This window comes from Mercenaria mercenaria, chromosome 3 (assembly GCF_021730395.1).
Source record: "Mercenaria mercenaria strain notata chromosome 3, MADL_Memer_1, whole genome shotgun sequence".
In the NCBI taxonomy this organism is placed as follows: domain Eukaryota; kingdom Metazoa; phylum Mollusca; class Bivalvia; order Venerida; family Veneridae; genus Mercenaria; species Mercenaria mercenaria.
In genome coordinates, this window is record NC_069363.1 from 28,804,516 (window position 1) to 28,819,295 (window position 14,780).

The following is a 14,780-nucleotide window of genomic DNA, read 5'->3' on the forward strand; positions in this document are numbered from 1 at the left end:
GACCCTGACTTAAAGGGGTAATCCAATCCTTATGGCATTTTAGTCATTAAATCGCATTATAAAGGTAAAACGCAGTTCACTGTTTTCTTTGAACCATTAAGGGTTGAATGAACGGAGTTCAGGGTTCTTTTTACCAAATGATCGATTTGGAAATGCAAAATTGCGAGGCTGATTGGCCTTTTATATTTTTATGTAGAAGCTTGAATATTTGTTAATTTAACTAGATCTGTAAAATCTGAGGAGTTTTCTACATTTTATGCGTTGAATTTAATCATTATGATTGGTGCCTTTGATTTTCAAACAATATGTTTAAGTGTCAAAAATATTTAATTTAATATATTTTATGTAAAGACATCTAAAGATCCCGATTTGCGTTTGTGTTTTACTCAAGATACTTTCCTTTGTCGGCAGAATTTGAGACACAACATTAAGTGCAATTTTGGCAGTAAGCAATTAAATATGATTAACTTTCATTAATTAAATTAATGTATTGCCTATAATCCGAGTCTGCGGGGCGTGAAAATACAGCGACCTAGGTCGTTGCAGATGTACAATACCTTGTCACCAAAGTGATCTAGCAATCGATATGACAAGATTCTGTGTACATATCAGTCGCCGATGCACTTCATGATAAATGGAAGACCGCTGTATTTCTTTTCAATTATATTTTCTAGCCTTTTCAAAAATTTACGAGTTCGGCATATCGCCGCTCCTCGAAAAATTGGGGCGGCAGGTGCCGCCCCTGCCGCCCCAGCTCCTACGCCCTTGCAGTTAAACGGCTTCCTGATGATATCTCAAGAAGGCTTGGGCCTAGGATCATGAAAATTAATAGGAAGGTTGGTCATGGCCAGCAGATAACCCCAGTTGATTTTGAGGTCAGTAGGCCAAAGGTCACAGTTTCCCGGAACAGTTAAACCATTTCCGGACAATAACTTGAGATGGCCTAGGATCACAAAACTAAATAGGGAGGTTTATCATGACCAGTAGACGACCCCTATTGATTTTCAGGTCAAAGGTCAAGGTCATATTGACCCAGAACAGTAGAACTTTTGTGTACAGTGACCAAATAATTTCTGTTCCTTGTACAATTACTGAATGCATCAAGGGGAGCATTTCATGTTCTACAAGCTCTTGTTACTACATAAGATATATCCATCATTGATGTTGCAACAAGTGTATCTGTGGAGTTACAAGGGCAGTATCAGACTGCCAAGTAAATCATAAGTAACATTTGTGTTCTGCAGAAAGACATTGTCAGACTTATTTTCTAGTATTTAAGTTTCTGTGCTAGTTTTAACCTCAGGATAAAGTACATGAACACTAACTGCATGAAATTGAAGTATCTTACGTAATATAAACCTAGTGCAATTTTAAACATTGTAATTGTTTGTTTAGGTTTGTTGGTGCCTTCTGTGGATTCTCCTATGCTATTGCTCTCCCTTGCCTGGTGTACATGAAGATACGATATGAAAAGGGAACTTTGACTCTACCAATCATCATCTTCCACTCAATTCTCATAGTGATTGGACTTGCTAACTTTATAGGTCAATTCTTGTTGCTGGGATGAGAATTGGCCATGGGTCTGGGTTGAGGATATTAAACAGTGTTAACAATATTTCCACATTTGTGTATCAACAGAATATGTACACACCAAATGACTGAATGGTGCTTACTGATAAATAATTCTGCATGTAAGGATTTCAGATACACACCAAATAAAATGGTTAATTATTTGGATAATGTGTTCATGTATTTGAGTGCATTATACTTTCAGGTATTACACAGTTATATGGCAGTTGAATTTTTTGTGTAATATATTATCTTACAGTTCATTGTACCCCCGCACAACGAAGTTGCAAGGGGGGTATATGGTTTCAGGTTGTCTGTCTGTCCGTCTGTCTGTCTGTAGACACAATTTTGTGCGTACCAACTCTCCTCATCCCCTTGACACAATTTAATGAAACTTCACATAAGTGATCAGTACCAACCCTAGTTGTGCATGGGGCATGTTAGGTTCTTTCAGAAAAAAAATTGCAGAGTTATGGGACTTTGTTTTTATACCCCCACAAAACGAAGTTTGGGGGGGTATATAGGAGTGAGCTTGGCGGTCGGTTGGTTTTTGTGGTTTCCGGATGATAACTCATGAAAGGCTTGACTGATTTGAATAATATTTGGTACACAGGTGTAACATCAGAAAATACAGATCAGGTTCGAATTTGGGGTCAATAGGTCAAAGGTCAAGGCCACAGTGACCCTGAACAGTTAAACGGTTTCCAGATGATAACTTGAGAATGCTTGGGCCTGTGATCATATATTATGCTACACAGGGCTCCGGAAATTTTGAGAACTCAATCGGTCCGAAACGAACATCCTGACATCGGCGCCACCCCACCCACCCCATTCCCAATATTACATATTTTGTAAAACGTGATAGAGTAAAGAAATAAGCATGTCATGCATTAAAACTGAGTTACCGGTCAATGCGAGTTACCATACAATGAAGACAGTTATTCAGTGTTATGTGTGATCGTTACATTGTTTAAATTTCGATGTTTTTCCAAGAAAATACTTGCAAGGATAAAATTACCGAGGCATACACTGTGTACCTAACTAGTCTAAAAGCCAACGCACGTGGCTTCGGTACCGTATACACGGCAGATAATTTGTGATGTTCCCTCATTCTTTGACGGAATTTTATAAAATACAATGCGTCAAAGCGAATAACACGACACAGTTTTTTTTAAGAATACTCTACCACGGACCGTACATGTACGTGATGTGAACGCTGAGATCGAATTTCCCGCATGTTTAGTACCAAAAGGTCACACGGGTTGGCCACGGATATTTCATTTCACTGGCGTTGTACTTCAGTAAGCAACTAAATTTTATTAAGTTATATGTTCTCTTCCGTTATGTAAACAACATTTCATTTTGAAAAGTTTTTTTTAAAAGACCGATTTGATAAACAGCAGCACTCCGGTTTTCTTTATCTTTCGTGTTTATTTTTATTTATTTATATTTTTTTTATTTTGTACAGTCGGGTTGCAAAGACGATTTTCTGCACTTGTTTCAACTGGAGCCCCAACAAATGTATCATGTAATTTTTACAAATCAAGTAATTATAAAAATTATTTATATCGGTTTCCCATGTGATGTCTCATTAAATGCAGTGACCATTTGTTTTTTACCCGAGATCAAACATAGCCTTTTGAACTAAACCATCCCTCGGATTCTAAATAAAAGAAGTGGATCTCCGTCGAAAAGATTTGGATCCAGTCAGAAACATTTGGAAACCAGTCAAAAATGTTAAATACATTGCAGTTGAGGCTGTCTGCAAACATTAAAGGATGTGCCGCGCGAGCACTGATTGCTTCACATGCTAATTACGGACCTATTATCAAGGTGACAATCAGACTGTTTGACACGTTTATTGATTATCTGTGGGTGCGACTAACAATTTCCTGTTTGGCAGGTGATCGTGTATTGAGATTTCAGACCGAAATTTATACTTTTCTCCATTTTTATGGGACCGATTTTTTTCATTTTTTCACCACAAATCGGTCTGAAAAGTCAAAAATCGGTCCAAAACCGAGAAACCGGCAAATTTCCGAAGCCATGATGCTACACAGTTGTAACATCATGAAATACAAGTCAAGTTCGACTTTGGGGTCTGTAGGTCAAAGGTCAAGGTCACAGTGACTCAGAACAGTTAAATGGTTTCCGGATGATGACTTCAGAACACTTGGGCCCAGGATCATATTTTTTGGTACACAGATGTAACATTATGAAATACAGGTCAAGTTCGACTTTGAGGTCTGTAGGTCAAAGGTCAAGGTCACAGTGACTCGGAACAGTTAAACAGTTTCCAGATGATAACTTGAGAACGCTTTGGTCTAGGATCTTATATTTTTGTACACAGGTGTAACATGATTAAATATAGGTCATGTTCGACTTTGAGGTTAGTAGGTCAAAGGTCAAGGTCAAATAACATGAAACAATTAAACGGTTTCCGGATGATAACTTGAGAACGTTTGGGCCTAGGATCATGAAGATTGATAGCGAGGTTGGTTATGACCAGCAGATGACCCCTAATGATTTTGAGGTCAGCAGGGCACAGGTCAAGGTCACAGTGACCCAGAACACTTTAACGGTTTTTGGACAACAACTTCACAACGCTTGGAATTAGGATCACGAAATTTAATAAGGAGGTTGGTCATGACCAGCAGATGACCCATAATTATTTTGGGTTCCAAATATCAAAGGTCATTTAAACCTTTTCCGTATAATAACTTGAGAACGCTTGGGCCGAGGATCATGAAACTTTATAGGGAGGTTGATCATGACCAGCAGATGACCTCTATTGATTTTGAGGTCAGTAGGTCAAAGGTCAAGCAAGTTCAGCTTTGACATTGGCTGAGTTTTGTGACAAGGCCATATTGTGGGGGTATAATTCTTCACTCCTGTGACAACTCTAGTTGTTACTATACTATATACATAGAGTCTGCATATGCAATCTTTTGCGCACCTAATCTCCCAAACTCTTGCACACAATTTAATGAAACTTCACACGTGATCAGTACCAACCCTAGTTGTGCATGGTGCATGTTACGTTGTTTTAGATAAATATTCTGCAGAGTTATGGGACTTTGTGTTTTGTTACTATGCTATATACATAGAGTCTGTATATGCAATCTTGTGCGCACCCAATCTCCGGAACAATTGCACACAATTTAATAAAACTTCACACAAGTGATCAGTACCAACCTTACTTGTGCATGGTGCATATTAGGTTCTTTCAGAAAAATATTCTGCAGAATTATGGGACTTTGTTCTTGTTACTATACTATATACATAAAGTCTATATATCTACATAAAGTCTATATACATACAGTCCACATAATTATCCAATCTTGCATGCGTCAAATTGCAATGTACTGTATCAGTGCATGTGGAGGGTACATTCATCACCTTCAGTGATAGCTCTAGTTTAAACATGGTTGAGCATATGTATAACAGTGTTGTATACTAGACCTAGTCTCCACAATCTGCTACAAGCACAAGTAGTGTTATCCCGGAAACAGTTATCACTGTAGCCTCATTCGAACACAACCTAATTAATCCCCCATAGGAATGGTCTCCGTCCGTTCGTCCGTAACATTTTGTGTCTGCTGTGTATCTTCTAAACCCCCTTGAAGGATTTTCATGAAACTTGAGTCAAATGATCATCTCATCAAGATGATGTGCAGAACTCATGAGTCAGCCATGTCGACTCAAGGTCAAGGTCACAACTCAAGGTAAAAGTTTGAGCCTTCCATTTTGTGTCCGCTCTGTATCTCCTAAACCCCTTGAAGGATTTTCATGAAACTTGGGTCAAATGATCACCTCATCAAGACAATGTGCAGAACTCATGAGTCAGTCATGTTGGCTCAAGGTCAAGGTCACAACTCGAGGTCAAAGGTTTGAGTCTTCCATTTTGTGTCCGCTCTGTATCTCCTAAACCGCTTGAAGGATTTTCATGAAACTGGTCAAATGATCTCCTCATCAAGATGATGTGCAGAACTCATGTGTCAGCCATGTTAGCTCAAGGTCAAGGTCACAACTCAAGGTCAAAGGTTTGAGCCCGCTCGGTATCTCCTAAACCCCTTGAAGGATTTTCAAATTCATTGATGTTGTCATACATGGACTAAAAAATATACTTAACAATGTCAATGCTTCAACCCAATACCATCAACCCTTTCACTATCCATAACAGCGGCGGGGGATATAGCTGTCTTTCAGTCTGCCTTGTTTGTTTTAGTATTAATACTAACATGACCAGATTTCATTTTCTGTTAAACAAAGAATATTGAGACTTTGATGTCCTCTTGAAATGAATACCACACAAAACTGGCAAATATTTCATGCATGTCGGTCATCAAGGATGTGGATAGAAATCCTTTTATACTATGTTAGTAAAATAATGTATCTCAAACTGATTTTCTCCTGAATAAAATCATTGTCGTTCAGATGCATATAATTATATCACTTTGGCTGCACTTTCATAATACAATTTCATTGCATCTGTATGAAAAAAACCTGTATTTGAGATATATTATTTCTTAAAGAAGACTAAAATTGAGATGTTTTTATGTGATAAAAATATTGTTTGCATTTCACAGCGTCTACCATTGTTGTACGTAGAAAATGAATATGACACAAAATGGGCAAATATTTTATGCATGTTATTAAGTATAAAAAATACTTATACTTGATCTTGTGTTAGAATTACAAAAGTATATTTCAAAACATTAATTTTTTTCTTAAAAAAAGGTCTTTGTTTGTCCTTCATATGTCTCCTCATGTTATAATTCCTTTGTATCTTAACTCCAAACAATGAGTTTATTCAACGGTAAAATCATTGTTCGGAATATTTTGTTTTTTAAATTAAAGAAGTTCTTTGGCATAAGTGACATGGCTAGTTTATTTGCTATTTAACCTATATTTAATGATTTACAATTATAGCTGTGTTTTCGTAAAGTTAAATTGGTATTATTGTCCTGCAATAAGCCTTGTTCTTGAATTGCAGTATCTCCAGTGCAGTTACCAACCTATTAACATAGCACAAACTCTTTTAACAACACAAATACAGCTACTTCTATAAAATCTTAAAAGGGAGGGGGATATTTTCTGTCAATCAGATGTCTGATAGATTCATATGAACAAAAGAAAATATTTCAATGTTTAAACTGTTGTGAAAACATAACATTTTTCAATACTCACGCTTTTTACTTGCATTATTCTAATGATTTATATGCTTATACCTATAATGTGCAAATTTTACATTTTTACTAAGTCACACAATATATCTTTGTTTTTTACTTTATTTGTTGCTTATTCTTATATGATTTTGTGTTTTGTCTCAGAATCACCCAAGGTGAGTTAATATTACTAATATTTTGATTGACTGTTCACTTTGCGTTCGCCTGAGCCAAAGTCTTTTACAACAAAATTAACCAACTTATACTACTTTAATATAACCATATTAATAAGTTACTGTCAAGATAAGATCCGTTTTGAAATTGATATTGGGACTACTACAACCATAGTAGCGTTTAATGGCATAGTTTCATGTAATTTTATAAATATTAGCAAAATGAGCTTTGCTGCATGAGAAGATTTTGTATTGTAGGGTCAGCTTACAGGACGAGAATGTAACAGTCAGAATTGAGAATGACTGCTAGGTAATTGTGTACTAAAAAGGATTGAGGAACAATACTGCAAATTTTCTCTATTTATATGATGGTGATAATCGAGCCATTATGGCCATCTTGTTTACTTTTATGACTATTGTTGAAAATATTGTCACTGCTTTTATAGCCTTTTATTATTTGTGATATATCTGTTATTTATGTTAGTGGTATTGTAACTAAGGTTGAAATTACTGATTCTAATGAGCTGATTAACTCGGTACTGGTCCATGTTTACATCAGATATACACAATTAAAATATATTATGCAACTAAGTTAATCCTTTCAAAAGGACAATTATACAGTCAAACTTTGCTCACTCTTACTAGACCGGACTGGCAAAATTTATCTGAGTTATAAAGAGTTCGAGCCATAGAACAATATGTGTTATATAGGGATTTTGCCAAGACCGGACAATGAGTTCAAGTGGAGGAAGGTGTTCTAATTATCTGAGTTTAAGCAAACAAAGTTTGTTTCAAATTTTGATAATATCAATAGTTCCTTTAGCATACACTGGCATCACCAGGCATACAGTGAAACACTGCTCACTTGAGCATGAATGAGATATGATGCAAGGACTTTCATTCTATTGTCAATGTTTAGATGTCTCAAAGCCTTGGATTCCCTTGCAACCTTGACCAGTCAGTGTTTTACTGTAGTTTACTGATCTGCCGTGTTAAATCCTAAAGTTGGAACATATTTGAGCCGTGCCATGAGAAAACCAACATAGTGGGTATGCGACCAGCATGGATCCAGACCAGCCTGCGCATCCGCGCAGTCTGGTCAGGATCCATGCTGTTCGCTTTTAAAGCCTATTGGAATTGGAGAAACTGTTAGCGAACAGCATGGAGCCTGACCAGACTGCGCGGATGCGCAGGCTGGTCTGGATCCATGCTGGTCGCAAAGCCACTAAGTTGGTTTTCTCATGGCACGGCTCATTTTATGTTAATTCCACTTAATGTAAGTCATCTGCTATCTTTGTTTTGCTACATGTCACTTGTTGGGAAATTAATATCTACAATACTAGACTGTCAAACAGACCACCATTGTGCACACGACCACCATTCCACCTGTGAAACATGGTTGAAATATGATTGTGTATTCAGCAGAATCATTTTTTACAGGCATTATATGTATCATGTGGTTATAATTTTTTCAGTTATTATTGAAAACTAATTGTCATTAAATGTCAGATGCAGGGAATGTGTTCAGTTGTTCCATTTTTAGCTCGACTATTCCAAGAATAGGGGAGCTATCCTACTCGCCCCGGCGTCAGTGTGAGCGTCACACAAATGTTAAAGTTTGCGTACAACCCCAAATATTTTCAAAGTCCATTGAGGTATTGCTTTCCTATTTTGCATACTTGTTTACAATCATGACCCCAGTCTGTAAAAAGGAGGAGGCAACTCTATCAAGCATTTTGACTGAATTATGGCCCCTTTTCGACTTAGAATAAATGTTAAGTTTGCGTACCACCCCAAATATTTTCAAAGTCCATTGAGGTATTGCTTTCATATTTTGCATACTTGTTTACAATCATGACCCCAGTCTGTAAAAAGGAGAAGGCAACTCTATCAAGCATTTTGACTGAATTATGGCCCCTTTTCGACTTAGAATAAATGTACATTTAAGTTTGCGTACCACCCCAAATATTTTCAAAGTCCATTGAGATATTGCTTTGATATTTTGCATACTTGTTTACAATCATGACCCCAGTCTGTAAAAAGGAGGAGGTAACTCTATCAAGCATTTTGACTGAATTATGGCCCCTTTTCGACTTGGAATAAATGTTAAAGTTTGCGTACCACCCCAAATATTTTCGAAGTCAATTGAAATATTGCTTTCATATTTTGCATACTTGTTTATCATCATGACCCCAGTCTGTAAAAAGGAGGAGGCAACTCTGTCAAGCATTTTGACTGAATTATGGCTCCTTTTCGACTTAGAATATGCTTACTGTAATGTTAAAGTTTTACTCATTGCTTATATTATACTATCAAGCAACAAGAATAGTCAAGCGCACTGTCCACTGACAGCTCTTGTTTGCTCACTTTAGCACCAAGTGCTCAAGGTGAGCTATTGTGACTGGTCATTGTCCGGCGTCTGGCGTCATCCATCATCCGTCAACATTTGCCTTTTGATTATTTACCAGATTTTTATAGCGCTCTTTTCATCTATAAAATAAACCTTCAAAAGCACAAATCCAGATTGATCCAATCTTTATGAAACTTGGTGAAAATGTTTGTCTTGATTACCTCTAAGTCAAGTTTGAATCTGGGTTATGTAGGGTCAAAAACTAGGTCACTAGGCCAGATCAGAGGAAAATCTTGTTAACACTCTCCAGACCACATTTTAAGTTTGAAACCATGAGAATTTGTTAGAACGTTTGTTTTCTTGACCTCTAGGTCAGGTTTGAATCTTGGTCCGGTGGGGTCAAAAACAAGGTAATTCGATCAAATCAAAGGAAAAGCTTGTTAACACTCTAGAGGCCACATTTATGACCCTATCTTCATGAAACTTGGTCAGAATGTTTATCTTGATGATCCCTAGGGCAAGTTCGAATGTGGGTCAAAAACTAGTTCACCTGCTCAAATCAAAGGAAAAGCTTGTTTATGACCCTGTCTTCATGAAACATGGTCAGAATGTTTATCTTGATGATCCTAGGTCAAGTTTAACATGTGAGCGATATAGGGTCATCATGATCCTCTTGTTTCATAAAATTTTATATAAGACAGGAGAGTGCAAACTTCATCAATACAGGGGCTTCTGTGTTATTTGGCTTTTTTTTATAAACATTTTACAAAGTTGAAAACCTGGTTATTAGACTGGCAATGTTGTTTGGAGGATGGATTGATAGACGTCATCAAGTTTGGTTTCCATTCAATAACTACAGATTGGCTTGAGGTATTAAACTTGGCCTGTAAGTAGCTTATTGTAACTGGGAGTGAATTTGGGGTCAGCGGAATCAAGGTCAAGGTTATTGTTACTATAAACAGAAAAAAAACTGTTTTACTCAATAACCTGGCATATAAGAGGCTTATAGAGAAACCAAAGTATGTATTGCATATGGGTTCAGGTTTTGGGTCAGGTTCAAGGTCAGTATAACTTCTTTAATGTACATACTTTAAACATTCCACTGTATCAGTAATATTGGAGTGTGATGGACGAATAGTGTTTCTAATCCCAGTCCTTGCTTAACATGTTTTTTTATTTTTTACGTAATAAAAAAGAACCATTTAGATACCATTAGGTCAGGGTCAAGGTCACAGTTACTAAAAATAGATTTTCAGTTTTTATACGCCTGTCTCTGAAAGAGCGGGGTGTATTATGTGAACACCCATGTCGGGCGGGCGGTCGGGTCCAAAAGCATGTCCGCAAACAGTTTTCATCCGATCTTAGCCAAACTTGCTGACAATGTTTGTGGGCATATCTAGGCCAAGTTCGATAACCACCCAAAATCGCCTCAGGCACTCTTGGATTATGGCCCTTGAATTACTCGAAAAACTGCGAATTTAGCCTTGTCTGCTCTCTTGTCGAACAGTTTTCATCCAATCTTCACCAAACTTGCTGACTATGTTTGTGGGCATAGTATCTCGGCCAAGTTCGATACCCACCCAAATCGCCCCAGGCATTCTTGGATTGTGGCCCTTTAATTACTTGAAAACTGCAAATTTAGCCTTGTCCGCCCTCGAAGTCGAAACAGTTTTCATCTGATCTTCACCAAACTTGGTGGCGATGTTAGTGGCCAGGTTTGATTACCACCCAAATTGCCCCAGGCACTCTTGGATTATGGCCCTTAAATTACACAAAATCTGTGAAATTAGCCTTGTCCATTCAAACAGTTTTGATCCGATTGTCAATTTCATCCCACATGGAACCTCACAAATACCTTGATTTCTTCTTACTCTTTTTTTGGGGTTAACAAGGTATACAACATCAACATTATTACCTTTATGATACGTAACTGAATATTTAGACAGTCTGGCACTCTTGTTTTTTGCTTGAATTATCAAAAAGGTGGTTTCCGGTTTATAACTTTAGTTCCAAATGACATACTCTCACTTATTTTAGTGTACAGCAAGCTTACTATAAAGAACTAGCTTTTGATTGTATTTGACTTTCCACCCAGTACAGTCCATGTATGATAACTTCGGAGTGACGTCACATTTGTTTATGTTTTCTGGACTTATAGAACTAACAAAATAGGTAAAGCAGCTTACATAAACGATAATATTAGGTATATTTTATTGCAACATGTCTGTCAGTCCCGGTAGCTCAATGGTTAAGCATTAGTCTTTGAAATATTGAATATTGCGGGCCATAGGTTCGAATCAAGGAGAATGTTGTTTGGATTTTTTTTTTTTTTTTTGCTTTCTCTTTCAGGGTAACCATCATAATCATTCATTTCTCCTGGAATATATTTTTATTTATTTACATAGAAATATTACTGAATTAATTTCTGTTCAAAGGGGACTAAGCATCAGCTTTGTGTAAACACATTGTATTATGAATGCATAGTCACGAAAACACTCGGAAATTTCATGCAGGTTAAATTCCTCTCTGGTATATTGCCAGTATTAGTGTAGTCAAGATGTCCGAGGAGTCCACGTATATTTTGCAAAGAGAAACACTGTTCAGTATAAGGATGATGCTTAATGCCTACTATAAAATATTCTGAAGGTTATTTCAAGCATCATCATTTTTTTCATATTTTAGTTCGTTATTGTATACCGTAGTGCTGTATTACTGCATTTTGAATATTTTCAATTGTCTTTGAAAAAAAAATGTAATTAAAACATAGATAAAAAGCAAGAATTTAAAAAGTATAAATCACAGTGGGATTCGAACCAACGCGACAGTGGAAATATGAAAGGATCGCACATGTAAGGCTAACGCTCTACGACGATACTAATCTTCTACTTCAAAGTAAGCGTTTCAGTTAGTAGTATAATATAAAAGTGTTTACTTAGACAAGAGCTGTCCGTAAGACAGCCAAGCTCGACTATTCAAAATATTGTCTCAGAAGCAGGAAAATATTACCCACAAAGGTTAAATATCAAAAGAGTTTTAAGTTCAAAAGGGGGAATAATTTGACCAAAATGCATATCAGTTATGATTTTAGACTTGCTGCTATCAACTAGTTTTATAACCCGGAAGGCACATGTGAAGTTTCAATTCAATATCTGCATTAGTTTTGGAGATAGAAACTTGCATGCAAAACTTTAACCAGAATTTTCAAAGTCCAAAAGGGGGCATAATTTGCCCAAAATACATGCCAGAGTTATGGGACTTGACCCAGTGAGGTTGGTAATTGATCTAGAAAAAGAAGAAATAAGTTTCAAATCTATATGCCTTTTAGTAATAGCTGTATGTACTTGCACGCAAAACTTCAACCAGAATTTGCAAAGTCCAAAAAGGGACATAATTTGGCCAAAATGAAGGTCAGAGTTATGGGACTTGCTGCTATCAACTAGTTTTATAACCCCGAAGACACGTGAAGTTTCAAATCAATATCTGCATTAGTTTTGGAGATAATAACTTGCATGTAAAACTTTAACCAAAATTTTCTAAGTCTAAAAGGGGGCATAATTTGCTCAAAAAACATGTCAGAGTTATGGGACTTGACCCAGTGAGGTTGATAATTGATCTAGAAAAAGAAAAAATAAGTTTCAAATCTATATGCCTTTTAGAAATAGCTGTATGTACTTGCACGCAAAACTTTAACCAGAATTTTCTAAGTCCAAAAGGGGGCATAATTTGGCCAAAATGAAGGTCAGAGTTAGGGGACTTGCTGCTATCAACTAGATTTATAACCCTGAACCCACATGTGAAGTTTCACATCAATACCTGCATTAGTTTTTGAGATAGTAACTTGCATGTAAAACTTTAACCAAAATTTTCTAAGTCCAAAAGGGGGCATAATTTGCTCAAAATACATGTCAGAGTTATTGGACTTGACCCAGAGAGGTTGGTAATTGACCTAGAAAAAGAAAAAATAAGTTTCAAAGCTATATGCCTTTAATTGATGGCTGTATGTACTTGCATGCAAAAACTTAACCAAGGTGTGACGCCGACGCCAGGGTGAGTAGAATAGCTAGACTATTCTTGGAATAGTCGAGCTAATAAATGATACTTATCGATTACCCTCCTGACTTAAACTCGACCAAATAGTCACTCCGAAATTATCAGACACGGACTGTCGCTCTATTACAATGGAACTTTGTATGTAGGTAGCTTAATAAGGAGAGAAAGGTTAGGAAATTTTTGGGTTTTTTTGGCTACTAGGGTCAAGGTCACTGTTCCTAAAAATAGAAAAGGTTTAAAAAAACAACATGATTTTCAGGAGATTTCCACGTCTCTTTTTTTAAAAAATAAATCTTGTTACAAATAATTATTGATTTTTTTGTCAATTTTATTTTTTCTGTCGTCAAAGATTATGAAATTAATTTTAAACAACAAAAATCATGGCCACCTTTTGTGAAAGACATTGTGATAAGAGTCACCTGTGAGCATTGTCTTTTCATTTCAGTTTTAAAAAGTAACCCTGTAATAGTACATTTTTTTTTCTTTTCAAAAGGAGACCCTCCTGGAATTATGAACAAGTCGACATTGATTAAGTTTTTAAGAGATTATCACTTCATTTGTTATATTGCAATATCAGGTATACATTAAACATCATGTGTGTAAATGAAAGTATTTAAGCTGTTCACACCAAACATGAAAGAGTAGGTTTAAATATCGAGGTAATTGGTTTATGTGTAGGTCTAAGTTTAAGAGATATCAAATTTCTGTGATAAAGGATAGATAAAGAAAGGTTGAATGTTATTTCAGATGTTTATTCATATAATAAAAGCTGTTTTTGACATGTTGTATTTTTCTCTTTTTTTTGCTTCCATCTCTCAGCACACTGTCATGCCCAGAGAAATGAAAAATTTTAAGTTATATGAAAATACAATTTTATACATATGCATAACAATCAACAACAGTTTATCTTCATAAATAACACAGATATTTCAACCAGATCTACTATTTACATAAGCACAAATGTACAGAATTTACTATATCACAGAATTACATGTAATGGACGGAAACAGATCTTATGCAGTGACATTTTGCCATAAAAAAAAATCAGATACATATTCATTGCTGTTTTCTATTTTTAATATTCCATTTAATGTCTGCTAAGGTAAAAGTACTCTGCATCTAGATGAAACATCACATATAAATTATTTGCAGTTCTTAGTCACGGTCATTCTTGTCCATCAAAATGAAGTAAGTTCCTCCAAAATACACGAGTAATGGCTGTATAAATGCAGACTACGTTTCTGGTAGTGGATCGTCTTCTTTAAGTATTCCTAGTTCGCGCAGGAAGTTAGTCTCCACTTCAACATATGCCTGATATTCCATTTTCTGACGATACTCAATCTCTTCATCTGTCAGGATAACATTCGGTGCAATCTAAAATGGGATAAAGTTAACACAATATTCAAATTTCTTCGTAGATTTTCAAAACTGACGTATTAATACCTGCTTTAGAGTATCAAAATCAGAATG

General features: G+C 36.2%; 2 protein-coding genes across 7 annotated transcripts in view; one reads left to right on the plus strand and one right to left on the minus strand.

Moving 5' to 3' along the window:
- The window catches only part of LOC123525200 (sodium-coupled neutral amino acid transporter 9-like), a 77,271-nt gene extending 63,180 nt beyond the window's left edge, over positions 1 to 14,091 (plus strand). For all 3 annotated transcript variants that reach the window (XM_045304055.2, XM_045304053.2, XM_045304054.2), the window contains one exon: positions 1,396 to 14,091. In XM_045304055.2, coding sequence (XP_045159990.2) covers positions 1,396 to 1,567 — 172 coding nt within the window. In that variant the 3' untranslated portion in view covers positions 1,568 to 14,091. The remainder of the gene's footprint in view (positions 1 to 1,395) is intronic.
- LOC123525199 (dynein axonemal intermediate chain 3-like) overlaps positions 14,047 to 14,780 on the minus strand; it is a 35,720-nt gene continuing 34,986 nt past the window's right edge. For all 4 annotated transcript variants that reach the window (XM_045304050.2, XM_045304049.2, XM_045304052.2 and 1 more), the window contains one exon: positions 14,047 to 14,684. In XM_045304050.2, coding sequence (XP_045159985.2) covers positions 14,544 to 14,684 — 141 coding nt within the window. In that variant the 3' untranslated portion in view covers positions 14,047 to 14,543. The remainder of the gene's footprint in view (positions 14,685 to 14,780) is intronic.